General features: G+C 34.5%; 1 protein-coding gene across 8 annotated transcripts in view; it reads left to right on the forward strand.

Annotated features, from left to right (window-relative positions):
• The window catches only part of STXBP5 (syntaxin binding protein 5), a 104,410-nt gene that overhangs the window by 51,069 nt on the left and 32,889 nt on the right, over window positions 1-20,452 (forward strand). For all 8 annotated transcript variants that reach the window (XM_064708408.1, XM_064708407.1, XM_064708410.1 and 5 more), the window contains exons 9-18: window positions 3,569-3,692; window positions 4,793-4,871; window positions 10,801-10,955; window positions 11,971-12,043; window positions 13,956-14,103; window positions 14,334-14,401; window positions 15,488-15,528; window positions 16,390-16,610; window positions 18,129-18,307; window positions 20,093-20,218. In XM_064708408.1, coding sequence (XP_064564478.1) covers window positions 3,569-3,692; window positions 4,793-4,871; window positions 10,801-10,955; window positions 11,971-12,043; window positions 13,956-14,103; window positions 14,334-14,401; window positions 15,488-15,528; window positions 16,390-16,610; window positions 18,129-18,307; window positions 20,093-20,218 — 1,214 coding nt within the window. The remainder of the gene's footprint in view (window positions 1-3,568; window positions 3,693-4,792; window positions 4,872-10,800; window positions 10,956-11,970; window positions 12,044-13,955; window positions 14,104-14,333; window positions 14,402-15,487; window positions 15,529-16,389; window positions 16,611-18,128; window positions 18,308-20,092; window positions 20,219-20,452) is intronic.

Genomic DNA, 20,452 nt, shown 5'->3' on the forward strand with positions numbered 1-20,452 from the left:
TCAGTTAACTGCTGCAGTAGCTGCAAAAATGTTTCTGTCTTAAAATCAGGTATACTCACCTTCTTTGCAGGCAGCATAGCAGTAATTTTTCCACATGGGATCATCTTTCTGGAAGAGATGGTGAATTGATTTTGTGTTTGAGTACAGCCTGTCTCTTCATAAAACTCAGAGATAGATTCTACAATTTCTAATAAAGTTTAGGCATATGTAGGACAGCAAAATCAATTGTGTTGTTAGTCAAAAAAGTAAGATTCAATTCCCCACTTCCCCAGAAAATACATAACTGTCTTAGAAGTTTTGAAACAAACTTCCCTAGAGTCCAGAACAGGTACCTTAAATTTGAAGTAAATGAAGGGGATAGTAGGAATATTTCTAATAAGAAACCTTCAGTGGTAATTAATTAAATATAAAGTTTTATCTAGACAAAGTTGGTTACCTTTTTCTTGGAGTTCTTTCTGTTTGAGTTTCTATTAAGGTTCCCTGAATTTGGTTCATGTTCATAAATGGAAGGACTCAGAATGAAAGTTAGGTCAGGACTCGGTTTACCTGTGCAGACAACTCCAATAATGGATACAAATGCCTTAAATATTACAACAATCATCTGTGATACTTGGGTATGATCTTGTTATAAGGGGTTGCTTTCTGGTCCCATGTGACCAGAAATTATTTGTGACACAGTTAAATCTGCACCAGCTGATATAAGCATGCTGCTGCATTATGGTACCAAAAAGAAAACAGGAAGTTTTAATCATGGTGAGAATTAAGATTAAAACATAATGTTTTATTCTGCATCAGTAAGTTTAGTGTAAAATAATGTACTACTCCTAGTGGCTCTTTAGTGTCTTAGAAAATTTGTTTTGCAGACTCAGTGGATTCTGCTTCATTTTTCTATTTTATGCATTCCTCCAGATTCCAGCACTAATATTAACTCTGGAAAATGTTAAAACTTCTTTGCTCTTGTGTATAGAGATGATTTTTCAGATATCAGTTTTGTTTTGGTGATTGAGATGCTTGCTGGTGCTATCAGCTAACTAGTACTACTTATGGTTATTGCACTCTTTTCATTATAACTTTCTTGTCACTAGGCCAGCTTGTTGTGTACCTTGAGATAGTGCTGGAGCTACTTATGAAGTTGATTTTTATTTTTTAGGCTAACAAGAATTTGTGAATTGTGTGATTGCAAAGGATATTGCTCTATGCAAAAGTTTATCAGCCCACAGAGGTGTTAGTTGGATTATTTAAAAAAACATAAAGCATATTTTTCAGTTATATTTTAAAAAATATTTAGCTGCATTACTAAATATAACAAGTGACTCTAAAACTAAAGAGACTAAAACTAGGCAGTAAATAGCCATAAAGCCAAAAGGCTTGTTGTTCTCTTTCAGAGGTTTGTCTTTTTAACCTCCATGTTCCTTGCAGAAAGTGAGAGCAATCATTCTTCTCCTCTGTGCTCAGATCTTTTTATCTTCTTAAGCATTATTGCTGTTTCAAGAGTAACAAGTTGTTGCATTTTCCTTCTCTTGACATCTCTTTCAAGAAAGGAAAGAAGTGATCATTTCTCAGATTTTTCTTGCTTCCTTTTGTGAAACTTGCTCTCCTACTGTAGAGATAGTTTTTAAGACCTATTTCTACATAAATGTGGATCAAACTGTTTCATTTACACTATGGGCTGCCTACTGTTGTCAAGGTTAGACTTCATATGGAAAATTATTTAAAATGTACTGAATATATTGTATTGCTAAGCCTGCTGTAGACATTTATTTTGTCAGTGATGAGCTTTTTTAAATGCAGCGTTCTCTTTACTGAGTCTGCACGCTCAAAATTGTTGACCCTTTGCTTTATTTGGTATGATGTTGGTAAATAAAAACTCAATATTTATGCAAGATTTCTTTTATAATACCAGTTTTTGCTATATAAAAATTTATTTGACAGGCAGAATGAGCGAGAGTATTTCACTTTGATAGTAGGAGACATCATGTGAGGCATGTAGGTTTGTTTCTGAGCTACATGCGTAAATGTCATACTGGTACACAAAATCTGTCTTAAAAAAATCTGTAGTGATTCCACAATACATAGGGAGCAATATTAAATTTCACAAAGAAATGCTAAACTTAATATGTAGTTTACATATATCCAGATGTTATATTAGTTTATATTGGGGAAATTTTTATTGGAGACTCTAGACTCATATAGCATAGCCATTTTCCTCTGTCACTTAAGCTCTGGATTCTCCCATTCAGTTTGCTGGAACCTGTCTTGTCCCTCTGTATAACTTCATGAAATATGAAGACCTGATCTGTGTATAATCAGGTTGAGCAAAGCTCACTTGGATCTGTCCTGAGATGTGCTCTTCACCCAGTAATTGCTGCTTAGGTTGTCATTGCTGGTCACATTTCTCTGCTGCTCACACACCCAGGTTTCCTCACAGAGGAAATCCCAAGGTCCCTGCAGAGCAGGAGTGAATGTAAGCCCTTCTTACAGACAGAATCACTACTGAAGGTACCCACTGAGGGTAAAGTCCATCAGTTTTCACTTATTCAGCACCTGCTTTTCTAGCTTAGTAATGTCTTCATTATAAAATCTAGCTTTTCAGTAATACCAAAGTTCTGTACTTCTTGCAGTGAACAGTTCCTTTTGCACCTTCTGGATAGTAGAGAAATACTTTAAGGTTTCATTACTTACTGATACTTTCATGTTATAACTAAAACTACTTTGGATATCACTTAATGGTTCCATCATGTTTCCATTTACTAACAGAGGTGCTGGAAGCAGAAATGGCACCAATCCTTTCTTGCTAGTCAATATTTTTGCCTTATTTGTATTCTTTGCATCATTGTTTACTTTCCTCTTGCCTGAAGGCAGCAGCTAGATTTCATTTATTTAGCTGTTTTCTGTAGCTTTTATGTGGCATGGTGTAATCATTCCATTCCTAATTTTAGGAATCTAGAGATGATTTTGTATTTATGGAAAGATTTACTAGTAGATTCTTGTGTTTTCCTGCACCTCAATGCTGCCATTGCAATATTAGAGCGTCCAGAGTAATACTTTGCATTCATCATCATAATTTCAAAAAAATCTTATTACTTCAATTTGTGTTTTATGGAAGTTTTGACCTAATGCTTGCCTCTTGTGCACATTCACATAAACATCTCAAAACAATATGTAATACTTGAACTTAATAATCTCATCCCATATTTTTTGTCTGGACAATATGTTTTTCCCAATAGTGAAAAATTTTGGTTAGCAAAGCTTAAATAAGTGCTTGCAGTTATTGTCTTCATGCTACCCTTCATGGAGGAATACTTCAGTACTCTGCTGAGGAGGATGGGCTCCCCCTAAACAGAGAAGACAGTATTTTTGATGGGTAAAGTGTGTCTGAAAGTGCTTCTTATGTAAAAAAAAAAACTTGGAAAACTTGATGTGCTTAAATTAAGACATAATAGGATAGGTATTATTTAATTAGTAATTTTTCTAATTGGCATTTTCTGTTTAATGTCATTGAGGAAGGTATAAGAATAAAATGATAATAAGATACACAACTAATGTTGTTCTGCTTTCTCTTGCATAGGCTATCCACTCTGTGGCTTGGCATCATGAAGGCAAACAATTCATTTGTAGTCACTCAGATGGTACCTTGACCATATGGAATGTAAAATCTCCTACCAAGCCATTCCAGACAATCACTCCACATGGTAAGGTGAAAATGGATACCCAATGCACTTGACAGCTCTTAAAACACAGACAACTTGTTTTTAATAGAAGCGTGTTTTGCAAAAAACAAGTATTAAAAGTGTACTTGCAATGCAGTAAAAATCTTTCTCAGTCATGCCAGTTTCTCATAGATTTCACTTGAAAAGAAAAATCATTATGGAATAAGAATCCAAATCAGTACAGCTTTCTCTAATTCTCTAAACTTAAAGCTTGTCTTTCACAATTACACTGATCTCAGAGTTAACTAATGCATATTTTGCAGGACTTGCTTTTTGCTCATATCAGAATCCCATAGATTGTTTAAAATACATATAAGCAAGTACATGTTTTATGTATAAATGTGTGGATTACCACATAAATTTTTGGGAGGGTTTGTAACAGAACAAGAATAGCCTCTGGTAAGATGTTCCCACTTCTGAGTGCTCTTGTATTAATGTTAATCTAGGAAATTATCATTACATGTTGTTCTTCTGTGAAATATACTGCTGCTCTTCCAGTAAGTTGTACACAAATGCCAGGCTTACATGATGTGCACGTCTCTATTTCATGTCTTTGCAACTTATTTACTTATTTACTTACTGATACATCCACACACATCCTTCCATCTTAAGTAAATGGATGGATGTGTGTGGATGTATCAGTAAGGATAATTGCACAGTTATGAGAGAGTGGGCTTTTCATGCTCAATTGAAGTCTTAGCCCTTAAGGACAATGCTTAGGATAAACCTCACTTTATTTGTAAGCTGACCAATTTTAATTGCAAAAGGGTAGGCACAACATAAATTTTAAATCTCCTAGTGCTACTTAAAACAGCACTTTAGGGGAGGATTATATGTTTGAAAACAAATTTTCTACAGCAGTCAGGTTTGGAGTTGCTGTTTTTCCTAAACCTTCAAAGTTGGTGTGTTGAGAGCTTTAAGAAATGTTTAATTATATTATTCCAAGGCATACTCTATTACTGTCAAAGTTGTTGAATGTATGTTGTGTGAATTTTATACTTCTCAAGCTGCACAGTGAATTTCATTACTTGCCATAATGTTATGGAACTGCAAGATTAACGCAGGAAAATAATTTACTTTAGGAAAGCAGCTGAAGGATGGAAAGAAGCCAGAACCCTGCAAACCTATCCTTAAGGTGGAATATAAAACAACTAGAGCTGGGTAAGAATTGTTTTGTATGCAAAATGAGCATATGTAACAGTGCAACACTCTGGGAATGGACTTTGTTTCCCTGTTGTTGGGGTGCATATTCTGATGGTACAGCTTTGTTTTAGTTTTAGTAAATCAGATATTGATGAATAAAATACAGGAATTTGTGTGAATGAATTACTGTATACAAACTAACAATGCTGCTAATTCATTATCTACACTCTTCTTTCATGCTACTAAAACTTGTATGCATTTTTGCTTCATTTTTTGAGAGTTCTGGAGAAAAAAAGGCTGATGAAGCAAAGAAGACACCAAAACACTGACATGATAAATTGAACTTTGACAAATAGTATCCCAAATTGAATATTCTTAATTTTGAATGCATGTTCCTCCACCTAAAATGTTATTAACAGAAGTTTTTCTAGTACATGACGTTTTTCTATGCCGTGAAATATGCCCAATTATGCATATTGAGAATGTAACAAAGCAGTAATTGCAACAAGAGGCTCAGATGCAATTATAGGATCTATAAAGTAGCGTGTTTTGTTACCCAGACTGCAGCTAGGATTTCCTGAACTGTGTGGAATTTCTTTTATTGGTGGTTCCAAAGTGTTTGAGTAAAAAGTGCAATATTAAGATAAAATATTCATGGAAATCTGTTCAGCTATTTGCAAAAGTGGATTTTTTTTTTCTTTCTTTGTTTTCTTTTATATTTGGGGGGTTTGTGTACCATTTATATTTGCTTTTCAGGCATTCAAATCTGTAGAAGATGGTTTATTAAATGATACAATGCAGTATTGTATTTCTATACTCATAATATCACTGGCTTTAGGTATTATTATTTTCTGCTAAAAATGAGGTAAATAGAAACTTAAAACTGTGGCCGGCTCCCAGTTTTATAAAAATCTATCATCATCTGGAAAGTGTATTTTACTTGCAAAAGTCTACATCTGTCTGCGTACTCCTTTCTCAGCTGAAATATCAAAATCTGATTTAAAGAGAGATAATAAAAAATCTCAGCTTCGGCAAGTTACAATTTCTGCAATCAAAAGCCTTCTTTTATTCTGAATAGTCATTCTGAAAGAGACAATTACTTTGGAGCTTGTTCTGTGACATAGTATTACAATGTGAAAACTACTTGACTTTTCACATGGTATAAGGAGGAGTTTATTCTAGTATAATTTGTAATAACTCTACAAAAAACTACTTTTTCCTGGTTTGGCTTTTTTTTTTTTTTTTTTTTCTGTTGTGCCTCTCAGTTTCTGGTGTTTATCCAAACGGAATGTTTTGATACATTTCAATTTATTCTTCTCTCTATCTTCTTTTTTTATTTTCAGTGTACTATTAAATCTACAATTTTGTAGAATTGTTTTCTCTCTTCAATGTACTATTAAATCTAGAATTATTGATAACCCTTCCTGAACTTTAAGTAAGAGAGGGGGAAAAAAAAACCTGCAACAAGGAAAATTGCACTAATCTGCACTGTGGTAGAGGAGCAGTGCACTGGAAATCTGCTTTCATTTACTGCTATGTGTACTTCCGTTTGTACTCAATTTTCAGTTTCTCTTGTAATCTTACAAGAATTTTAAGGCAAGACAGAACTACCTTTCAATACCTAAATTTTTGATGGATTTTCTATTTATCATTTGGAGTTGTTTAATATGAGCAAAATTTTAACTTTTATCTGAAGTGCTGTCATTTCTTATTAATGGTTTAATTTCTGTAGCACAGAGGAGAATCGTTTCTGGACAGGACAAAATTTTTCAGGCTACTGAAACAATGTAAGAAACATGTCAAATAAACTTTTTTCTATGGCAGTTCATGATAGCTGTTCTTAAAAAACAAATTATAAAAAACCCAGAAGGAATCAGAACAAAGCAAAAAAGCTTACATTTAAGAGATGCTATTTATTACTTATTTAAGTTATATTTCAAATCTTTATTAGGAAAAAATGTTCACTATTTCCATGCTCTATTTTGAACATCTTTCTATCAACCCTTTTTTGTTTTTCCCTTACCTATCCAGAGTGCTCAAAGATCTATGTCTGTTTCAGTATTTCCTCCAGTGGAAAACATTTCATTGATATGATCTGAAGTAGGTTTTTTACTCCTTCTAATTCTAGTAAGCTGGTTTTGGGAAAAGAGGTTCAGAACCACACAAAAGGAAGGACAATAATCTATGGTACCCTATATTAAGGGCCACAGGCACTATTCTTTTTACTGTTGCAGCTCTTTTTAATTCATTCTCACTTTTTTTTTCCTGCATTTCGTTTTTCATATTGTAAAACTGGGATCAGGACAAAAGAAGGACATGAGGCTTTTCCTGGGCTTTATTGGCTACTTATTTACTTGCTAACTTTGTGGGGTTTTCTGTTGCTTTTTGTTTGGTCAGTTTGGTTTTTAAGTTTTTGCATAGTGCAAAAAGTGAAGTGTCCAGAGCCAAAGTAACTTACTCTACAACAAGAGCATGCCTGTAGCTTTATTTCTGGGAGAAAGGTTGCTATTGATGAATAAGGGGTGATAAAAGGTACATTCTTTGTATATTCCTTGTGCAAAGTGACATCATTTTGCAATCTCAGAGCATAATGTCACTGTACTGCAGCCACTCTTCATCTAAAATACTTTATCCTTTTCAGAAGCACTGAATTTCAATGGTAGCTTACCTTTGGAGCTTTCTGCTTCCCATATTGCTATTATATGTACTTTTTCTTCTAGAGGCACTCTCAAGCTTCCTTGTGCAATTCCCTTCCCCTCCAGATTCAGTCCTTCCTGACACCACTTTCCACGTGTGCAGGCTCAGAGCCCTGTATTTACTCTGGTTGATATTAGCATTATGGTAAAATTGCCGGTGTCTAATAGAAATTAGAGCTCCAAAGTCTCCATGTAAAACGTAATTCAGAAGTATTTTGTCTTGGTAGCTGATGCAGCTCTCATTGACTGGCTGAGTCATCTCTAGTGAGATGATTGTGTGTAATGGGGATCCTGAAGTTACATTAGTGATGGGGCCTCCCACCAAGTAAAAACTGATAATCTGTTCATTTAGTTTGAATACTGCTATTTTTTTGTGTCAGCTTATTAGTTGAAAACCACACTGCCCAAAATAAATTCATAGTTTTATCTTCACTACTACTTCAGGGCTTCAAGTATTAAGGTAAACTAACTCTTGAAGTCTCTTCCATCTTCATACTAGGATTAACTTCTCTATAGGTTTATTCAGGGTTGGAAAAGTAAGCCAGATGGTACCAATGGCCTGATTTCTCTGTGTACCGTTCTCTCTCACATCTGGATTGTCAGAAGCTGGCTCACATTTTATAGTTTACTTCTAAAATTGAACAGAGACACCCTCCTGGGTTGTGAGCCACTCAGCTCTCAATTGTACTATGTATTCATACATTGCAAGACCTAATCCTGTGTTTTCTGAAATTTTTTGTCAATGACCTGTTGCCCCCTTTTACAGTCAATTTCTTATAGTATTCTCCAAGTGATTTTACATATTTCACTGATGAGAAAATTCATGTAAGGGGGTTACTTGCAAACCTGTTGAAGCTGAACTGTTTCAAAGAATCTCTGCCTGAGCAGCTGCTATAAATTGCTATTAAAAAGTGCTATAAAGCAATTCTAAAAGATCTGAATCCTGAGTTTTTAAAAATGTCTTCCATTGTTTCTGGTAGGTAAAATGTAATTCCCTAAGCTGAATATGTCTCATCTATTATACAAAGTACAAATCTTCTACATTTTTATTTTAAACTATGTATTACTAATTGACGTGCACTAACCTTTTAATATGTATCACAGCTGAAGGGCAACACTTTAATTAGAAAATGCACAGTTTGTGGTAAATCCATGGTTTCATGAAAATACGAAGAATTCATACACAAACTTTTAGTGGTCTTTCTGGCAGACTCAAGTCAGGTTTAATCTTTGAGTCATTTGTGAAAAATCTGTGTGACAGATCAGTGTGCTCTATTCTTAGCTCTTCCATTCCTTGCATCTAAAGGATACTGTCTCTGGCAAGCCTGCCCAAAGCAGTTTGATTACCTTGAGAAATAAAACCTGGAGAAGCTGTCACTGTGATGTATGAAAATTAAAAATTGAAATTTGTTACTTTGTTAATGTCAGTTGATCCCAGTGAGTCTGCAAATATGATAATTGCTACAAATTGTGCTGGCAGCATTATTGTTTCAAAAACCTAATGATTTCTATGGACAAAAAAAATACTGCAGTAAATCATTCCAACACAATGAGACCTCACCAGTATTTTTCTATTCACTGACATCCTGAAAAATACCAGACTAAGTTCAAGTGTATAATTTTCTTGAAATTTCTTCAAGGACCTGACCATAAAAAATTGTGTGAAGTTTCAATATGAAAAACTGAGATTAAATGAATACTCAGAGAAAACTTAATCCTCTTTTAGAGATACACTCTGGGCTGCTGTTGGAGGCAGGATATTGAACTTGATGGACCCATGGTCTGATTTATGGCCGTTCCTTAGAGGTCTCTTCCTCAGCCAGCAGTGCTCCTTGATCCTATCAAATCTTGGGTCATAGGTCTTCTGGAAGATCAAGCAGATTGTGAAATACTTGTAGAAGCTGAAGGCTTATCTCATCTGCTTTGCCTTCAGTGCTACAAACACAAAGTAGATCTCAGCCAAGTCTTAAACTCATAAACTGCAGCATAAACCAAACCTTAATATACAGTTTTCAAGAATTCTGACATATCTAGTCTCACTTTGTGTTTCAAATGCCAACTATGGAAAGCCATTTAGACAGTATGAAAAAGATAGTATTATAGGAAAGGATTTAAAAAAAAAAAAAAAAAAAGAAAGGTTTTCTCTCTTTTTACAATGTATCAGGGTGGGGGTTTTTTTCTGTATCAATTTTCTCCAGATACTTATATACTAGCTATTTCCAAGGAAGATGCAAATGAAGGGTAGAACTTCTACTGAAAGTGAGCATAAAAGTAGATCAGAGGCAACTGATAGATATGCAAAGTGCCTATTTTTCCTTCAGAAATATAATGTGAAATTTCAGGCAATAGTCAGTAATGAGTAACATTTATGTAAGCTGCATACTTACAGTCACTCTACTCTCTCAAAAGGATTATGTCCTATTTCAAACATAAGCAGTATTAAAATGAGGGATTCTTGACAATCAGGAAATAAGAAAATACCTGGTAAAATAAACATATTTACTTCATCTTGTTTTTCAATAAATGAAATAGTAAACCCTAAATTATGTGCATATTGGAAATATTTGGATGTATTTAAATATATGTTTCAGCAAAGGATTTTCAAAAAAGTTTCAAGGGAAGCTTCTAAACTCTTTTCAAGACTAGAAGAAATATCTCTGCTTTGCTCTACTTGGCTATTTGATTTTGCAGTGAGAATAAAGAATGACAAGTAGTTTCTTGAATTTTGTGCATGGTGGTGGCGAAAAACAGATAAAACATCTAGAGTAAATGTGTGAAGTGACTTAACAGATGTTATGTCTTTAAAGCTTACCCAGCCGTTGGTTGCATCTCCAAGACAGTCATATTACTGTACAGCAAGTAAATGGGACTGTTTCTTCCTGATTTTGCTGGGGTGTTTTATGTTATGGAAAAATGGGACTGTTGGCAAATCTGAATCTGCAGCTCAGTAGAAAGGAAGCAACTTTAAATTAGTACAATTTTAAAAAAAAAATCTCATCTTGCCAAGAAGTTATAAAGATTGGTTAAGTCAACAAACTGTTTGGAGGAGATGTCTGACTTAAACAAGAGTTAGAGTAAGATTTGAAATACATACCCAAGCTGTATATTTCATGAGAGCTGGTTTGCATTATTTTTACTCCATCTCTGCTTAATGATATTTCATTGAATTTTATCATAAGGTTGCAAAACCTGCCCAGTCTCTTTTATTGTGTTATCCTGACTTGGTCCTCAATGCTTCTGCTTTATTCCAGGGAGCCTTTCATCATTCTCTCAGGAGGCTTGTCATATGACACTGTAGGAAGAAGACCCTGTTTAACAGTCATGCATGGGAAAAGTACTGCTGTGCTAGAAATGGATTATTCTATTGTTGATTTTCTAACCCTGTGTGAAACTCCATATCCTAATGGTAGGTTCTGTAAAGATTTTTCTCTGTACCTTGACTTCTTATCGTTGGAGTTTTATCCCATCAGAATATTCTTTACTATTGTCTTTCTGTTTTATCTCTGGGGATCAGACTGCAGCAGAAACATCTGTTATTCCTATTGTCTGAAATGTGTTTTACTTGCCAAAACATGAATAGAATAGTTCATTATAAAGCCAATTTTGTGTCTAGAAAAAAGCCAGTTACTCATAGCATGTTTTTTTCTTTTTAATCCCAAAAGCATGTGCAGACCAAAAGCATTACAACCTTAAGCTGTAGTTACTGGAGCAGATGTGTGCATCTCTGCATATTTGGGCACATAAGGCCTCTGCAGTCAGTGCTAAACAATGAGGAGCATTTTTGTATTATTTTAAACTTTTAGTGGCTTTATTATTCCCATATTTAGATGGATTTCAAACTAACCTATAATCTCTCTTTTACAGCAGAGGATTTCTTACCATAGTTTAGGTAGTTATTTCAGATGAATAGTATTATATTGCTGGTGATTCCAATGGTTTTAGCTGTCAGCTACCATCAGAGTATATTAAACTACTTAGCTTGAAATTTGAGATCTGGCTGAAAGAGGGCAATTTAAACTTTGAAAACTTTTTCAAGTTTCTTATTTTACTATCAAGTCAGCTGTCTTTTGTGAGCAAGTAAAACTTAAACTCCACTGAATATAAGCAAAAGTAGTTCAGGGGTGGGAGGATGTTACTCAGAAGTTGGCTCTTTCACTCATATAAACTGCTTATAGAATTTACTCTGCATGCTCCTTTTTCTGTTATTTGAGCTGTTGAGAATATTGAATAAAAGAACATGAGTTTTCCAAATTTAACTTGATGATTGAGAAGTCTGCGTGTATAAAATATCTTCAAAAACTATAGTAATCTAAGTGACTTTGTAATCTCAGCTGCCAGAGTGCAAGCACTGATTCCTTTCTTGAGGCTGTGCTTGCATGGGCTCCATTTACCAATAGGTAACCTTTTGTTGTTGTTTTCAGACTTTCAGGAACCATATGCTGTAGTTGTTCTCCTAGAAAAAGACTTAGTACTGATTGACCTTGCACAAAATGGGTAAGAATCTTCTTAATCTTTTAATTTTAATATTTTATTTTTAATCATTGGCTCCAGTGATCAGCCTACTGTTCTGCTTTATAGCTTTTTAGTCTAACCTAATACATCAGGAGTTTGAAGAAATTTGAAGTTTTGGGGATCTTGCAGTTTTGAGGAAGGCAGCAGGGAGAACTGATCAGATAACCCAAGTAATTTTGGCTGTTGTCGTCACTTAAACATTTGCTGATCTTATTGCCAAATAAATTGCTACCTGTATTGCTTAAAATAACTCCATACTGATGCAATAATATCATATATATAAAATTTGCATGATAACATCTACTCTCTGGTTTACATCTGGGGTAAGAAATTGCTTAAAAGGAGTATGCTACTGCAGTATTCACAAATAATACCTGCCTAAAACATCATGAGTCTCTTATTGCTTTGTCCATGGAGTAGTCCATACACTATTATTAGCGGTGATTAAAAATTCTAAACACTACAAAATATTTTTATGAAGGGTATTGAAATTTGTGTGGACAATAACTACTAACTGTTAAGGGATCAGGAGCAGAGGAGCTAGGTAAGACCTTGGTACTGTTCCTGATTAAAAATCTCCAATGATCAATGGAGAAAAATTCTTGTGAAGAACATCCTTCTAAGGCAAAACAAAATCCTGTGAATATTTGTCCTCAAAGTCAATGGTGACACCTTAGATAATGAAAACTCTATGGAATTTGTAAGATCAAGTTTTGTCCTGATATCTCTGCAGCTATTTAGCGATTTCATTTAGGTTTTCCAAATGTTACATGGCCATATGCTGTATCCAAAACTTGATTCTGATATACCAATAGCGTGAAGTGTCAACATTCATATTTAGTTTGAAGTGCCTGAAATTTGAAGTAATGTTAAAGCTTATTCTATTTCATGCTAAGAGATCTTCAGCAGTTTATGTTTTTACAATGGTCTTTGTTATGATTTACTTGAAAACTATTAGGTTTTTGACACCTGAAAAAGAAATAAAATTAATACCAAAAGAATCTACAGGCTTCCTTTTACCTAGTGTTCTCTCAGTTAAAGTTAAGCCTCTTCTGAGTGTAATTTTTAAAATATATTTGTAGCTTTCCATATAGCCCTGTATAAAGTTCCTGATGCACAGGATGTTTTCATCTGTTGTTGTTAATTTTTCCTTGAGATGGGTTGAGAAGCTGTGTCTTTTCACCTCCACCAGAAAAGGGGAGATAAAAAAGGGAAAACAATGTATAGCATGCTTTTCTCTGGAGATAAATGTTCTTTGAACACAGATACATTTACCTCTGTTAGTATGATTGGCCTTTTTCCTCATTAAGCCTCTGTCACTTTTCAGATGGAGGTAGTGGTGTGTATGTTCTTCTAATTGGTAATTGAGTGTTCCTATTTGTAATTTTCAGAAAGTGATCTTGGAGTTGCAAGTGGATTAAACAAAATTTGTCCATGCAAAATGCTGGACAACTTTCTGTTTTAGTACAATGTGCTAATACCAAGTGAGATGGGAGTCTTCCTTCTTCTATGCTAGAAGAATAGACTGAAGAGTTAGAAATAAATTTGTAGTTCCATGTTGCCACAACTGAGACTTGGCAGCTTAATTTTTTCCACAGGCCACTAAATTAGTAAACTTTTGAAAATATAAAATGACAGGGAATAGTAATGTTTTAGAAAAACTCTAAAAACTGTACAAACTTTAGATTCTACCTGGAGAACTACGCTATCTTTATAGTGTACTGGATGAGCAGTAAAGCTGTCTAGTGTATTTGTTCATGATCTAATTTGATATGCATGTATTTTTCTCTGTACAAAAAGAATGCCAGCTTAGTCCTTAGCATTTTACTTGTGTTCTGCACTTTAAAAAAAGGTTTTCCCTAGATTAACAGTTAGCCTCTTTCTTCTTTTAAAGGTATCCTATCTTTGAGAATCCCTATCCTTTGACTATACATGAGTCTCCGGTTACCTGTTGCGAATATTTTGCTGATTGTCCTGTGGATCTCATACCTGCACTCTATTCAGTTGGTGCTCGACAGAAGCGTCAAGGTTACAGCAAGAAGGTACAACATCTACTACACGTTTTTATTTGAAAATACTGACAACCAGAAGCTCTGAATAACAGGAGTGGCCATACTAAGACCAAAGCTACACCTGACTCAGCCTGCCTTTGACAGTGACTAATAGCAGGGGAGGATATGTGTGGCTAATGTCTGGGGAGGATCTGCAGTAATTTGCCTTAACTTTGCACTGTATGATATTTTCTTCCTCAGTGTATTTGTTAATCTTCTAGGAATGGCCTATCAGTGGAGGCAACTGGGGTGTGATCACTCAGAGCTATTCAGAGATCATTATTACAGGGTAAGTGACACCATAGTCTACTAATAACTTTCTTAGCTCATTAAGTAGAGGTGGGAATGTTTTGTTTCTCTTGTAAAATATTGTTTTGTATGCGTGGTTTGAGAGATTCATGAAACTATGATCACCAGACATTTCCTTGGCATAATCTCATTGACATGTTACTGAGAAAGTAAAGCAGAATGTGGAAGGGAAGGTAATAAGAGATTGATAGCAGGTGTTTCACAGGCAACACTATTATTATTATTATTGTTGTTATTATTATTATTTTGTTTATTTATTGTGATTGCAGGGCATCTTGGATCAAAATTACCTTTTAGTATTTGATTTTTGGAAAATAGCTGAGTACTGTTTTAAAGCATGGTAGGTCCATTAAGTAGTTATTGAGCTCAGTTCTCAAAGAGAAGCCAATTTTTTATCTCCAAAAGGACAAGCAAATACTTAAATCTGATCATTTTGAGACTGATCTTTCTGTAGTTCCTTACTACTGTAAGGACAGTTCCTTACTAGGACTAGACAGTTCCTTACTGTAAGGAACATAAGTGAAATTCAATTTATAACTGTGCAGTGTGTCACTGAAAGTGAGAGGACTACTAAAGTGGTTTTAGAACAGCTCGTTAGCCCTAATCAGGATTACTGTCACCTTGTACTACACATTGCAAAGACTTTGAGACAGTCATGAAAAAATATAGTCATCTGATTCTCAAACTCAAGGCTAAATAAACAAGTTAGGTGACTCATTAACAGTGGGATACTGTATATTTAGGCATCTTCTTTACAAGTGTTGCTCCTAATATAGGGCATCTTTCAAAAAGCAGTGCATGGTAAGGTATGCCTCAATATTTAAAATGGTAAATGAATATGTTACAGTGGGATCATCAGGAAATTTCTTTTCAAATGTTTTTCTAGTCTCTTCTGTCCAAAGTAATTGGAGCACATGTTGGTAAAATATCAGCTTTTAACAGATTGTGAAAATAAAGTGTCACTAAACAGACTAATAACAATAGAATGTTAACAGTGTACTTTTCCATAGAGGTCAAACACTCCAACTAATCTTTTCATTATCTCATTTTTTTTTATATTTCATAGGCATGCTGATGGATCAATTAAATTTTGGGATGCGTCAGCAAGTAAGTGTTTTCAGCAGAGATTTTTCCTGTGCAGTTTTAGATTTTTCCTCTTCAGTTAAATGGCCTTCTGATATTCTTTCTACACATCTCACAGTGAAAAATGCAGCAAGAATTCAAAGTAGAAATGGCACAAAGTTTGATGTTTGAGTAGCTCTATTTGGAACTAAGCTTACTCTTGGTAGTTAAAGGCTGTTTAAAGCAATCTTGGAATCGTCATCAGTTGTCTTTAAAAACGTGTGGAAAACTGGTGAGCTTCCAAAAGGCTAAGGCGTGTGTGGCTGTGGGAGGAAGCAGATGCAATGTATATGTTTAAAAGCTGGGAGGAGGACTGTTTGGAGTGTTATAGATCTTTAATTTCGGTTTGGAGTGGGAGTGGAACCTGGGAGAGAGGAGGGGGTAAGCCAAACCTGCTTGATTGTGTGCTTAAAAATTCTATTCAGCATAGATGTGTCAAAAGAAGATTCTGTTAAAGAGACTTAGTTTCTTTCTGAAACAGATAAATAAACCTGTTAAGGGAGAAATTGCAAGTATCCTCTTTACTGATTCAAAAACTTTAGAATCTTTCTAATAAGACATTCTTAGAGGTGAAGTAGGGAAATGAGATTCAGGTAAAACCAGTGAAATATGGAAAAGGAGAAATTTATGTTTTCCTAATGTTGTGATTAGTATTTATAGCAGTAATTTGGGCCATTGATTAGACAATATGCTGGTGAAGTTTGAAATCAGCATGTAGACAGTTGCAAAAAAATTAACACAGAATTGAAATTCCAGTTGAGAAGATACAATTCAAAAATTAGCTGTGTCAATATATTAGCTATATATTTAGATCTAAACTGATTTTTCTCTTTTGCTTTGTTCTAGTAACGCTGCAAGTACTCTATAAGCTAAAAACAGCCAAAGTATTTGAAAAATCACGGAATAAAGATGACAGGCCAAACACAGATATAGTAGATGAAGATCCATACGCTATTCAGATCATCTCATGGTGTCCAGAAAGTAGAATGCTGTGCATAGCTGGAGTTTCTGCACATGTCATTATTTACAGGTTCAGCAAGCAGGAGGTGACTACAGAAGTCATTCCGGTAAAGAGTTATGACCATTTTTTAACTTGGTAGGATTTAGCTGTAATAAGACTGTTCTAGCAATTTCTTTGTTTTTTTTTTTTTTTTTGTTTTTTTTTTTTTTTGTTTTTTTTGTTGTTGTTGTTTTTGTCTTTAATTATATTAGTGAAATGGACAAAAGTAATTGACTTGAAACAGAGGTGTGGGTTTTTGGAGAGAAAGTAATTAATTATGAAATTCAGCAAAAGTAAATATTGCACACAGAGATGGTTTTCAGTGACATTTTGAGGCTTTTCAGCCAATAATCATTCTTTGGTCATTCTATGGAAACAAATAGTGGATCAAAGCTTGTCTGTATCAAAGGTAAAATGATAACAGAAGTGAATGAGCTATGGAGTTGAGGAATTTTGAAGATTTTACAGAGTTGATCCCTTGAATCTTCATAATTACCATCTGTCCTGTCAAAACATATGCAGTATGCAGAGCTAGAAGAATAAAAATGTGCCAAACATGCCCTGAAATCTGTTAATCTGTGTCACTGTTTTATTCTGTATAAGATACAATGATTCTATTACGAGAGTTGAGAAGTTTCTTGTTAAATCAGAAATACACACATGCAAATTTATGTATTTGAATGTATGAACAAAAACTTATAACATTTAATTATAAAGTGTTGCCTGTTCTAAGTGTTAATTGCAATGTAGTTGGGTTTTTTTCTCTCACCTCCTTCCTCCAACACACACATTCTCCCCCCGCTATTCTGCTCGCTTGTAAGCTGTAGTTTAGGACCTGGGGTGTGGGGCTTTTTTTGTGTGTTTTTATGTACAAGTACATTCCCTTCTTAAGGAACAGGTTTTTTCCTAAGTTTTTATGAATCAGCCTAAATCGAGTTAATCTAGAGTACTCTTTGACATTTTAAAAAATACTATACAGTTCTATAGTCTATGAGTTAAGTTCTATTTTGCAGATGATAAAACAGTTGGAAACTTCTTTTACACTGCACTGCAGTTAATTCTGATGTTGTTACAGATGCTGAAGAAGGAAATCTAAAGTCATGATGAATTTACAGTTCTTTAAAATGTATGATCCAGTTCAACACATCAAACACTGAACTAAGCCACCATGTGTACAGTATTACATCAGTAAAAATTTAGCAGTCTGTGTGGCTTTAGCTCTGTTTTACCATTCCTGAAGTATATAAACCAAGTCATCTTCCTAACTAAATATGTAGTCAGCAGAATGATAATTAAATGGGTCCAGTATTTAATTTATTTTGCTATTTTTAAAAACTGGGAAATACATCAGACATTCAAGTTCTAGCAATCTTCAGATATTCAGTCTGTAATAGTATGACTCTGCATTTCTGAATACTACATGTGCCTTTGTTACACTGTCTATTAGATTATTATCTTTCAAAAGGTGGAAAAGTTCTGGATGTCACTTTTATCGCTACTACCTTCAGTTGCTCTTCATTTATTTCATACTCAGTGTTTTGAAAGGCAGTACTTTACAGATATTTTTTTTTCCGTTAATTAACAGATGCTGGAAGTACGTCTCCTATATGAAATAAATGATGTTGAAACTCCAGATGGTGAGCAGGTGCCACCTGTACCCACTCCAGGCACAGGCTCCAATCCCCAATCCATTGTTCCCCAGTCTCATCCATCTACTAGTAGCAGTTCATCTGATGGACTTCGTGATAATGTCCCATGTTTGAAGTAAGTTTATTCTGTTACACTTTCAAGTGAGTCTGAAACATTGCAAGAATATGTCAGAGTATGTGTACTGTGATATTGTTATAGAAATGTCACTGGTGGTGAAAATATTTTATTTTGTAAAGCAGAGTTTTCCAAGTATCTGATTTGATCAATCTAATTTGAGCTCTGCTTTAAGAAATAAATATTGCAATCTCAATTTTTTTTACTTTTTAAGCTGACTTTAAAAAAAAAAAAGTCCATATCTTTTGGTTTAACTGATTTTAGAAAAAATTGGCATAGATGTTAGTATAACTATAGATGATGGTGCCTTAGAGCAAACAGTTTTTAATAGCAGCAGTTCAGTCACTTGGATATCTTATTGTCCTTGAAATGAACAGGAAAGCTGATGTTTTGTGGCTCTCCTTAATTTTAGACCAAGTATGTCTGAATATGTTTCTTCTGTTAGTTTTGCAGAGCCTTAAGCTTTAGAAGCAAATCAGAAATGAAAATTCTTACAGATAGCTAGCTGAGTGCTAACTCTTTAGGCTTATAAATATATTTATTTTTTGAAAGTCTTGCAAGGGAACAACTTTGTGTATTGGAAACAGAATCAATTAAATGTCCCTTTTTCATGGATCCTCACTTTGCATGATGCCTAATAGTGCTCTCACTGTAGGTCTTTGACAAGCTTTTTGATCTTTTTAAATGGTGAGCTTTTTCTGCAAGCTTCTTTGTGTGAGCTTTAGAGAAAATAGATTTTAAAAAGTCTTTTTTTACTCTCCTACAAGAGTCCCTTGTGTGACTTACGAGCCATGACTTTTGCTAACAGAATGTAAGAAATATGTAATGTATATCTAGAGATAAAAAGTTAAGTATATACTTTGTTTTCTGAAGTTTAAGATCCCAACTTAGATTTTAATTTTTTTGAGTGTATCCATCCAGAAAACAGTTCTGATAGAGTTGCTTTATTTGGGTAAGAGTTTTCAAATTGTATTGATTGTACTGAGTTGGAGATGTGTATTTCTGAAGGAAACTCACCTAAATAGAAAAATTGGAAAATTCTAAACTTATGTAAAATATTTTCAAATAACTTTTCAAATATCAATTTCAAATATCCATTAGTGAGAATAAATGGGTAAAATAAGTGGAATTGAGGGGACAAGAGCTTATTCTACACAATGTTTTTTGTGTAAAAAAATGCAAGATCTAATCTTTTCTGTGTAAATTTTTCAGCATGCAAACAAAATCTTTACAGGAGTTTCAATTCCCCCAGTCCCAGGTTCACTGCATTCAATTGGTGTACCATTACAATAATTTCCTTGTTTTCATTTTGGTTTTGCCATATCGTCAGCTTTTTATTTGCATTTATCTCAATAAATTGTGCTTCTGTTTCCCATTCTTTGCGCTTATTCCACATACACCTCTCACCCCCTTCAGTTTTCTAAATCAGAATTCTTTTGGAAACTCTGAAAAAATGTGTAACATCATCTTCTTTAGACACTGACTGAGTACCTTTATCTATTAAAGGAAATACAGCATAATAGCACTATTACACCTTGTTCTGAGGTTGAAAAAAATTAAGAATATGTGATCATTGTTCAATAATTTTTAATTAGGTAGTGAATCAAAAGAAGTGAATTCCTAGTTTCACTATGGCTTTTTCTTCTGGTTGCTTTTGTTTGCTTTTGATAAAAGTTTTTACCATTTTCTAACATTTTAAAGTCCAGCATGGTGTAGAATTTAATGAACTCTGAACCCATAAGGGAAAAAAATTGAGACACTGGCGATGTTTTGTTTACTTTGCAGAGTCAAAAATTCTCCTCTCAAGCAGTCTCCAGGCTACCAAATCGAGCTTGTTATCCAGCTGGTGTGGGTGAGTGGAGAACCTCCTCAACAGATAACCAGCTTAGCCATCAACTCTGCATATGGCCTGTAAGTATTTTCTACACAGTTCTTCCATTGTTCCATCACAGTGGTTCGAAACTATCCATTAAAATTGAGTCTCTGTGTGTGTCCACATGAGCTGCACAGCAACATACAGGTAATCAGTTTCTTGTGCTTCTGAGAGAATTCCTTTTGGGTCATGGCAGATAGTGATGATGCTAACAGCAGAGGCAAATCAGCATCATTCTTCCTCACCTGGCACTGTACGGCCAAGAGTAAGTG

The sequence above is a fragment of the Zonotrichia leucophrys genome, chromosome 3 (assembly GCF_028769735.1).
Source record: "Zonotrichia leucophrys gambelii isolate GWCS_2022_RI chromosome 3, RI_Zleu_2.0, whole genome shotgun sequence".
Classification (NCBI taxonomy): Eukaryota; Metazoa; Chordata; class Aves; order Passeriformes; family Passerellidae; genus Zonotrichia; species Zonotrichia leucophrys.